The 11077-nt window shown below is 48.4% G+C and overlaps 1 protein-coding gene across 1 annotated transcript; it reads right to left on the bottom strand.

The window, feature by feature from the left end:
• Positions 1-2617: 2617 nt before the first annotated feature.
• LOC136533294 (probable long-chain-alcohol O-fatty-acyltransferase 5) lies at positions 2618-3697 on the bottom strand. Its single transcript, XM_066525859.1, has one exon. It carries the CDS (start codon positions 3695-3697, stop codon positions 2618-2620), a length of 1080 nt encoding a protein of 359 aa, XP_066381956.1.
• Between the last annotated feature and the right edge of the window lie 7380 nt (positions 3698-11077).

Genomic DNA, 11077 nt, shown 5'->3' with positions numbered 1-11077 from the left:
GGTATAGAAGATGTGTCTAGTAAACTTGGTATGAGCAAATCTAAGATACAAAGGTATTTGAAAAAGGTTTACTTAGGCGCCACTCTAGTAGCATCAAACCAATATCTCATAGATGCTAACAAGAAGACTAGGTTGAAGTGGTGTGTTGATATGATTGAGTAGGGTTTGGTTGATGATCCAAGGTTTAAGGATTTTTTTGACTTTGTGTTCATTGATGAAAAATGGTTCTACCTCTCTCAAAAATCTAAAAAATATTATTTGCTACCCGAGGAAGATGAACCGCATCGTACTTGTAAGAACAAGAATTACATCCCTAGGCTCATGTTCTTGTGTGTTTGTGCTCGACCAAGGTTTAGGAACAGAGAGTGTGTTTTTATGGGAAAATTGGTTGTTTTCCACTTGTCACTTATGAACATGCTGTTAGAAGAAGTCATAATCATCTACGTGGAGAACAAGTAATCAAGCCAATAACTTCATCACAAGAGATGTGATGAGGGGATTTCATGGTAAACAATGTGCTGCCTGCTATTCGAGCCAAATGGCCAAGGGAAGATGTGAACAAGCCAATTTTCAATACAACAAGATAATGCACCTTCCCATTTAAAAGTGGATGATCCTATTTTTTGTGAGGCCGCCCAAGCAAGAAGGTTTGACATTTGCCCTCATTGTCAACCACCCAATTCTCTAGATTCCAATATTTTAGACTTGGGTTTTTTCGAGCTATTCAAGCTATTCAATACAAGAAGGATGCAAAAAACAATAAAAGATCTAGTTCAGCCGTCCAACAGGTAAATTGTTCACACATGTTTTAAAGGCATTCATACAATAGTGTCCATTCATTGATTAATTTCTTGAACTAATGTTTTGTAGGCATTCTTAGAGTACTCTCCATGGAAAGCAAACATGATTTTGTAACACTTCAAGTGTTTTAAAGGAAGCCATGAAGGTTAAAGGATGCAACAAGTTCAAGATTCCTCACATGCAAAAAGAAAAAACTAGAGAGAGAAGATCGGCTGCCATTGCAAATCTAATGTGAAGCTTCCTTGCTTGCTGAATGCATTGCTAGTCTACCTGCAGCAAATTAGAAGTAGAATATTAGAAGATGCAAGCATGTTAGTCTTTGCAGCATGCTAGCCGAAGCAAGGACTGAGTGAGACATGTACCTTACTGTTCTTTCTGTGCATCTTGCTTCATCTTTGCATCTTCCAACTTCTTGATAATGTGCTCAGGAAGAAGTATTGTGTCACCATCCATTTGAAGTTTCTCTACATCAGGAATGAAGAACTCACAATCAAACTTTTTCATGTTATGCAAAAACCTTGCTGGGAGGTCGTAGTCTTCATGTAAAAGGCCACAACGGGCACACCTGCGAGCACGTCGGCGAGCTTGGAAGCAGACTTCTCCGAAAACGCCGCCAGCTTGGAACGTGCCGCAGCGGAGGACACTGCACCACCTCGATGGAGTCCGACACCACCTCGACGGCCTCCGACACCACCTTGACGGAGTCCAGCGCCATCTCTGATTCTAGCCCCTTGACGGTGTCCAGCGCGTCGACGGAGTCCGGCACCTCGACAGACTCTAGCGACTTGACGTACTCCATGGCGCGACCGAGCTCTGAACCCTAACTACAGCCAGACGGCGAGGAAGAGAGGCGTGTGTGTGTGAGCGGCGAGCGTGTGTGAGCGTGCAAGTGGAGACGAAGCGAGCGGCGAGCGTGTGCGCGATTAAGGAAGGCGAGTGAAGGCGATGGGTGAACGAAGCGGGCGAGCTGCGAGCATGCACATGTGCATGCGCTGCACGCGATTAATGTGGGCGGTTGGACCGGCAGCTAAATCAATTAATACCAGGGGGCAAACGCGTCCGATTACGTAGCCTTACGGCCACAACGACGTGCTTTGCGAAAACTGAATCAAAGCCCAGGACGTCTTGTTTTCTAGGTACGGAGGGAGTATATCATTTACTCAGAGGAGTTATTGCTAAGGTAATACTAAAGTATGCAAGACAAACACCCATGAAAGAACAAATAATGTTCCTGTAGTTAAGTTTGAGTTATGCTAAACCTTACTTGGTGTTAAAGTTGAAGCCTTAAAATCATGTCTTTTATCTATATCTCTTATAAAACTAATCCCCACTACAAGTCTATCTCAGCATGTAAGCCATCCACATCATGTTCCACTAACAACCATGTGATCCCACTAATTTCCAATTTGTTAATTGCAAGCTATATGTCATCATCTCCAATTAATTTGGTTACAAATTCTTTACAATCCCGCAGCAATGCGCGGGGTATCTTCTAGTTCAATCTTAGAAACTAGACCAACTTAGGCTGAGTTTAAGTTATGCTCACTCTTAATTGATGTTAAAGTTGAAGTCTTAAAAATCATGTCTTTTATTTTATCATAAAACTAGAGCAACTTATAGGAAGACGAAAATACACCCAAATTCACTTCTTGCATGCCCTCAGCCAACTGAGCTAGCTCAACTTTTGTCTCTCTTTAATCTTGTTTCGTATTATTTGATAAAAGATCTCACATAGTAATATATTATTCATATATACAAGTGCTCATTCATGAATTGATGCTCTGCAATATATCAAACATACCCCGCCTACCCGCCTCTAGCTTGAAGCCACCCTAAACGGACGGAGTAGATACTTCCTGGCACCCCAAATCAGTTCCACCATCGCCATGGTTTCCTCCTTCAAGCGCACGTCAGTGCCGGCTCTCACAAATGGCCCGAAGAACATCTCCGGTATGGTGACCACCATGAAGGCCGTGACAAGAAGGTACGCCACCGCTTTGGGCGGCCGCCACAGCCCAGCCGCCCTGGCCCATCGCTCAGCGATCTGGAACGCGGCGTGGAACATGAAGAAGAGCAGCATCTCACCTCTGGGCTGCTGCAGCGTCAGGTACCAGTACAGGAGTTCGTGGAGCAGGCCCGACATTAGGAACGCGGCCAGCACGCCGACGTCCCGGCCCCACCTAGCGCGCACGGGCTCGTACGCCGACTCGCGGAGGAGGTCGACGGCCATCAGGTTCCACTGTCGGCCCCAGAAGCCGTTCAACGAGGTGACGGCGAGCGGCGTGTTGAACTGTCTCTCCAGGCTCTCGCCGCCCATGAGTGCCGCGGAGACTAGCATGACACAGGAGAACACGAGGTCGAGCGTGAGGAAGATCTGGATGCAGTAGAGATAGTGGAGCGCGTAGAGCGGGAGCCACCCCGTGTAGGGGTACGCCACGGTGAGGCAGCTGAGGAGCAAGACGCTGCGGGCGCAGGGCCTCAAGAACTCGGCGCCGGGCGGCGGCGGCGACGACGACGACGGCGGCTGATTCTTAGTAGGCTGCTGCTGGCTCTGCCGGAGACGGACCTTGATGGGGAGGCCGGCGCAGAGGACGAACGGCAGGAGCGGGAGGCGTGGGTGGAGCGGGCCGAGGTCGAGCGCGAGGAGGACGAGCTTATTGGTGGCCAGCCAGGTGTGGAAGAAGGTGGAGAAGAGGCGCAGGTGGAGGGAGCTGAACATGCAGGGCATGTACACGAACACTGGGAATGTCGGGAGGAGCGCGGCCAGGCGCGGGATGCCCGGGCGAAGGCAGCGAGCGGTGAACCGCGCGTACACCGCGCATGCCGGGGTGAGCAGCGTCGCCCACGCGAGAGCCCTCAGCTCCGACTCCATCGTGGGCAGGGCGACGGCCTGCATGGGTGGCGCACGCGATCACTGATCATGTTCTTGAATGCGACGAGCACACGTACATATATATGTGCGGGCATTTTTTTTTTCCGTATGGCAGAGGCAGCAAATTTTGCAGCGCGGGATGCGGGGTCACGTGGATCGTCGCGGCTGGATGATGCAGGCTCTAGCGGTGTTTAGTTTGACAGGGGCAGGGAACATATCAGGTTTGAGTGAATCGTGGGGGTACGCCACCACCTGAATTTAGGAGCGCATAATGGCTCACGAAAATGTCATGATCAGTTGATCACAACCAAGAAACACACAACATAGCCGTGGTGTCCAGCTCCTAATAGGCAGCAAGCACGGCCTTCTCATAAAGTACGTATTTGGAGTGAACGATTATTTTTTTGGAGTGAACGATTATTGTTGTTGGACTGCCCTTCTGCCGCAGCTTGTTGGTTTACTCTACAGGATCGTATAAGGACGGTCCGTACGCAATTTTTTTAGTACCTAACACCAGTGACCCCTTTGATGTCCTAGTGAGCTTCAAAGATCAGCTTCAGCTCCCTTTCTTCATAAAGATTATCATCACAATGTGCTAGGCTATTTGCACAATATGTAATATTTTCAACAGCCTTCAGCATTCCATGCAACGTTGTAAGGGTGTCTTCGAGCAAAAGTTTGCTTCTAGTTATTCTATGAGCAAAAGCAAGTTATCATCCCCGGATAGATTTATGGCTAGATGTCTTTGTGGAATTCTTTTTATTTTCTTTTGTAACCTTTTTGTTTCTTGAGCCTTGTATTTGAGTACTTTTCCTTTATAAAAAATTTCAGTAGGGATTCACACCCCTCCTGTTTCGTAAAAAAAATGACGTTTCGAGGGAAGGGTGGGCATGATCATAACAATAATGTATATACAGACTCAATTGCACTGTCACAACCTTTTTGTTTCTTATACCTTGTATTTGCGTACTTTCCCTTTTTAATAAATTTCCGGTAGGGATTCACACCGTCTTGCTTCGTAAAAAAAATGATGTTTGGTGGGAAAGGGTGGGCATGATCATAGCAATAATGTATATACAAACACAATTTATTGGATATCAGTATTAGGGATACCTGAAAGAACAAAGCTGATGGCCACGAATGCTAATTCGCCTGGATGGTCAAGAGCGTATTTTGGTCTCGCCCGACCCCGAAGGTACGGGCTCCGTGTCGCCCGACACAGAGGACGCAGGCTCCGTCACGCCTGACGTGAGGGCGCGGGCCCCGTCTCTCCCAATCCCGAGGGCGCGTGCTCCATCTCGCCAGACCCCTCGGGCGCGGGCTCCGTCACGTCTGACCCCGAGGGCGCGGGCTCCGTCTCGCCCGACCCTGAGGGCGCGGGCTCTGTCACGCTTGACCCCGAGGGTGCGGGCTCCGCCTCGCCCGACCCCTTGGGCGCGGACTTCGCCTCGCCAGACCCCTCGAACGGGGATTCCGCCTCGCCCGACGGGGGTCCGTACCGCCGCCAACCACTACGGGTCTAAGAGTACGAACCTAGGGTCAAACTTCTGACACCAGAAAGGGAGTAGACGCGTCTTGACGTGACCTACGGCCACGACGGGTCATACCTGAGGACTCACATCGCCAATAGTGTCGGACGTGCCGGTGCTATGCTACCTAATCCCCGTACGACTTCCGACTTTGGTATCTGCTAACCATGCCGCCTGTCGGGACGGAATGGAGCGCAACGACGGGTTGACGACGCCCATGTATGGCGCCAGTGATGAACAGGGTCGCGACGTGAAGCCATCCCCATCATCATCTGCAGGATCGACGGGACCCGCGTAAAGGAGATGAAGGGCGCCACAACCCCGGAGGCCTTCTTCCTCCTCGCTTCTCTCTCTCTCTCTCTCTCTCTCGTGTAACCTGTGTCTTCCCCTTCACCTATAAAAGGGGGAGCAGGACGCCCCACAGGGGGAGAGTTCAACTAGACTCAACTCCATTTGATCCTTTCATCAGAGACTTGTGACCTTCTCCCTTTCTCGCCCGTTTGTAACCCCTACTACAAACAAGTGCCGGTAACATGAGCAGCCTAAAAGTGGATATACGGACATTCTGCCTGAACCAGTATAAACCCTTGTATCCTTCGAGCACACAATCCGGGTTAGACGTGCAAACACAAATTTACTAGTTGGCGGTTCGAAACACCGATAGTTGGCGCGCCCTCAAAGAGCTGCAGCTGCACGCCTCGGAGGCATGTGCCCCCGGGAGCAACTAGCTCCTCGACTTCGATTACGGGAGGCTGGAGCGCCAGCTCGACGCCTTCCTAGGACCCCAACTGTCTCGGGAGGACCTACACTGTCTTACCTTCTCGTTCGCCAACGTCATGACACATCTTGCCAGAGGGGAACCACTCTCCCCAGAATACCTCACCTGGAGCGCCCCGACAACGTTCCCGTTCAGTTTGTGCAACGCCGCAAGGACCATCGGTCACCTCGCGGCACAGCGCATGCACCCATCCCCCACGGATGATGAATTCGTGGGTATGACGGACTACGTCGTGAAATCTTTCCACGACCTTCTCATGGGAGATTCAGAGACGATCTCTGACTCTGACTCCAGTAGGGGAAGCCATCACTGCTCATGAGAATGCTTCATGGCAGGCACCCCCGAGGGATGCGTCGAAAGCGTCCACGAGGGAGGGATACTCCTACGGATGACCTCGATGACGAGGTCGAGGGAGATGCGGGGGCCCCGCCTCGCCTACGGGTGGAGCAGCTGAGGGCACGACATAAGGAGATCAAGGATGCGCGACTCCAGCAGGAGCAGAAGCATGTGGAGCTCGAGCGTGAGATCGAATGCCGCGGAGATGGTGACCGTGCACACGCCATTGCCCGCAACGTAAATCGGAGGATCATCAAGGACGACGGAGGCCTCTCGCACTTCTCCCGAGCAAGCTAGAACATAGCTGCCATGGCGGCATTGCTCCATGGGCTCCCGAATCCGTGACACCCGAAGACCATCGGGCCCATCACGAAATCCGCACAGTACTAGAGCACGCGGCAGTGCAGCAGGTGGAAAGCTTGCTGTCTCGGCGACGCGAACTCGATGCCAGTCAGCGCGTGTCTTCGAGGCAACTTGGCTAGGACATATCTGTCCACCAGGCGCCGCACAATGATGTGGGGCCTACCATGGTCCCGGTGCATGAGCGTCTCGGCCTCAACCATGACGCACGTAACACCCTGGTCGCCCGTAGGCGTGGACGGGGGGACAAGAGAGAGGAGGCTGGCTGTGGCTACCACCCTTGTTGTGGTGGACGCTACGACAGCGGGGAGGACTGGAGCCTGAGCCTCGATCTACTAGGGTCCTAGGCTTTCAGCTGGAACATCCTCAACGCGGCTTTCCCGTCGAGGTATCAACCACCGACCAACATCCCAAAATACTCTAGGGAAATGAACCCTGGCCTATGGCTTGAGGATTACTAGCTTGCTTGTCAAGCCAGCGGTGCAGATAATGATTACTTCATTATCTGCAACCTCCCCTTGTTCCTGGCCAATTCAGCATGAACATGCTGGAGCACCTTCCGCCCAACTGGATTCAAAGCTGGGCGGACCTAAAGGAGGTCATTGTGGGAAATTTCTAGGGCACCTACACGCACCTTGGGAACCCCTAGGATCTGAAGAATTGCCGACAGAAGTCTAGGGACACTCTCCGCGAGTACATCCGATGCTTCTCCAGGCAATGCAACGAGTTGCCTTACGTCACAGATGTTGACGTCATCAGAGCCTTCCTGTTTGGGACCACCCGCGAGTCCCTGGTCCACAAGCTGGGACACAAGGGTCCTCAGGCCACCAATGAGCTCCTCGACATCATGACCAACCATGCCTCAGGTGAGGAGGCGGTCGGAGTGATTTTCGATCGCCCCAAGGGCAAAGCAAAGCTGGACGAGGACACCGGCGAGGTTACCTCCAACTGCCCGAACAAGAACACGCAGCAACATGGGGGCTAGCTCGTGGCCGCTACCGAGCGGGAAGGCAGCTGGGTGCTCGCCGAGGATGCGAGGCCACAACGGCAACAGTGTAGCAGCGGGTGGGGCAGGGTGGTCGTCGGGCGCGGTGGCTAGCAGTTGGCTGGGCCAGCGGCCAGCAGCCGGCGCTTCGGCCAAGGGTGGCCAAGCCACAGCCAGGCTGACCATGGTCTTGGCCGATCAGCATGCGTCCACGCGCGGTGACCACGCGCCTTTTCTGACTGCCCAAGCCTGAGTGCGTGCATGAATTTTAAAGCACCCGTAAAGACTAAATGATTGATCTTGGAACCAAGCCACCTTCACCATGCTCAAGAGAGCATATTAGGCTACCCCTAAGAACTAAAACATAGTACCACTCTTTAACTAGATTTCTCAGAATAAATTCGTAAACCCGATGCTGTCAAACTATTTTTAAAGTTAAGAATTTTTTAAGTCTTTAAGCTAGTTTTGATTTCAAGTTCCATTTCTAAGCTATTGGAAACACTAATAGGAAATGTTATTTTTCTATAGCAAAGGTTGTATTGCCATCTACAAAGTTTGTACTTCAAGCTTTATTTAGGTGCCACATATATGTTCTATAGTATTTTTGCTCAGTAAAAATTGGTTTTCAACTCTACTTGATATACATGAGCTATTGAATCAACTTTCATTTAGCATTTTTAATAGTCATTTTAGGTTGCAATACTTCATCTATTCATTCCATCACATGAATTATCACATAAAACATGATGCTCATGACATGGTTTAGTAATTTGTTTAGGGCGTAACATCGAGGGTGTTACAGCTCTACCCCCTTAAACAAAATCTCGTCTCGAGATTTCATGTGAGTGCCTAGTGTGGGAAGGGATAACAAATATATTTCATCTAAATAATTACCTTGATGAGTTAGGAAGGAGATGTGGATAATGTTCCAGAATATAGTTCTCCTGCTCCCAAGTTGCTTCGTCCTCCGAATGATTTTGCCATTAGATCTTATAAAATTTCACCACTTTGTTTCTAGTCACTCTCGTTTTCATCTAAGATTTTAACGGGGTGCTCAATATAAGAAAGGTCAGGTTGGAGAGGAAGTTCTTCAATTTCCACCACTTCATTAGGAACTCGCAAACACTTTTTCAGCTTGAAGACATGGAAAACATTATGGACTGCTGATAAAATATCCGAGAGTTGGAGACGATAAGCAACAGAACCACACCGCTCCAAAATTTTATAAGGTCCAACATAACGAGGAGCGAATTTTCCACGGACTCCAAACCGATGCACACCTCTCATTGGAGATACCTTGAGATACACATGGTCACCAACTTCAAACTACAAAGGCCTTCTCCTCTTGTCTGCATAAGTTTTCTGTTGGTTCTGAGCTGCTTTCAAATGACTCTGAATAACACTGACTTGCTCTCTTGCTTCTTTGATAAAATCAGGCCCGAAATAACCACGGTCTCCCACCTCAACCCAATTAAGAGGTGTTCTGCATTTCTTGCCATACAAAGCCTCGGAAGGTGCCATTCAAATGCTTTCTTGATAACTATTGTTATAAGAGAACTCAGCTAAAGTCAAGCATTCATCCCACTTTTCTGGAAAAGAAATGACACAAGCTCTGAACATATCCTCAAGTACTTGGTTGACCCTTTCTATTTGACCATCATTTTGTGGATGATAAGCTGAACTTCTGAGAAGACAAGTACTGAGACACTTCTGGAGATGCTCCCAGAAGCAAGAGACAAAAACTGACCCTCTATCCGAAACAATGGTAAGAGAAACCCCATGCAAGGTTACAATCCGATCAAAATACAACTCGACATACTTCTTGGCTGAATACCTTGTATCCATCTGAAGAAAATCAACAGACTTGGTGAGGCGATCCACAATGACCCAAATAGAATCATACCTCTTTGTTGTGTGGGGCAAACCCACAACAAAGTCTATGGAAATATCCTCCCATTTCCAAACAGGGATAGGCAATGGCTGTAAAAATCCAGACGTATGCATATGGTCTGCCTTAACCATTCCGCAAATGTCACATTCTGAGATGTATTTGGTAATATCCTGTTTCATATTTGGCCACCAATACAAGTGACGCAAATCATGATACATCTTGTTACTTCCCGGATGAATGGATAGCTTGGAGTTGTGAGCTTCATCCAAATTTTTTCTCCTAAGCTCATAACTTGAGGGAACCACCAACCGGTTCTTAAACTTCACCACACCTTGATCATCTATACTAAAATGAGGACCACGTCCTTCGGTAATTAACTTCTTGATATGAGGAATTTCCGAAGCATCTTGCCTTTGCTCTATAATAATTTGCTTGAGTAAATCCAAGACTAGAGCAATATGGGCTAACACCTGAGAATGGTTGAGAGACAAAGATTCATCTTCAACTTGATGCGACTTTCGACTTAAGGCATCAGCTACCACATTAGCTTTTCTAGGATGATAATGAACTTCTAAATTATAATCTTTGATTAACTCGAGCCACCTCCGTTGTCTTATGTTCAACTCAGACTGAGTGAAAATATATTTGAGGTTCTTGTGATCCGTAAAAATATGTACTTTATTTTCTAACTGGTAATGTCTCCAAATTTTTAGAGCGTGCACAACTGTAGCTAGCTCTAAATCATGGGTGGGATAATTCAACTCATGCTTTTTCAGCTGGCGTGAAGCATAAGCTATCACACACCCATCTTGTAGAAGCACACATCCTAGTCTAGTCCTAGAGGCATCACAATACACATCAAACAACCTATCAATATCTGGTTGGGTAAGAACAGGGGTAGAGGTAAGAAACTTCTTTAGGGCTTGGAAAGCTTCTTCACAAGCCAGACTCCATACAAACTTGACATCCTTCTAGAGCAACTTGGTCATTGGTTGAGCTTCTTTCGAAAACTCAGGGATGAAGCACCAATAATAACCAGCAAGACCAAGGAACTGACGAATTTGATGCACTGACTTTGGAGATTTCTAATTTAACATATCTTGCACCTTGCTAGGATCCACAGAGATGCCTTCAGGTGTTAGGACATGTCCCAAGAACAATACTCGATCCAACCAATTGCACTTGCTGAATTTGGCATACAACTTGTGTTCCTTCAATCGAGTCAGGACTATGCGAAGATGGTGTGCATGCTCTTCATTGTTCTTAGAATATATCAATATGTCATCGATGAACACCACTACAAACTTGTCTAACTTCTACATGAAGACTAAATTCATGAGATACATGAAGAATGCATGAGCATTGGTGAGACCAAAAGACATGACTAGGTATTCATAAAGTCCATACCTAGTAGAGAAAACTGTCTTTGGGATATCTTGCGACCGGATCTTAATTTGGTGATATCCAGAATGAAGATCAATCTTTGAAAACACCTTGGCACCAGCCAACTGATCGAACAAAGTAT

Source organism: Miscanthus floridulus, unplaced genomic scaffold, assembly GCF_019320115.1.
Source record: "Miscanthus floridulus cultivar M001 unplaced genomic scaffold, ASM1932011v1 fs_844_1_2, whole genome shotgun sequence".
NCBI lineage: Eukaryota > Viridiplantae > Streptophyta > Magnoliopsida > Poales > Poaceae > Miscanthus > Miscanthus floridulus.
Note: the sequence above shows the minus strand (reverse complement) of the source record. Positions and strands in the feature narration are given on the sequence as shown.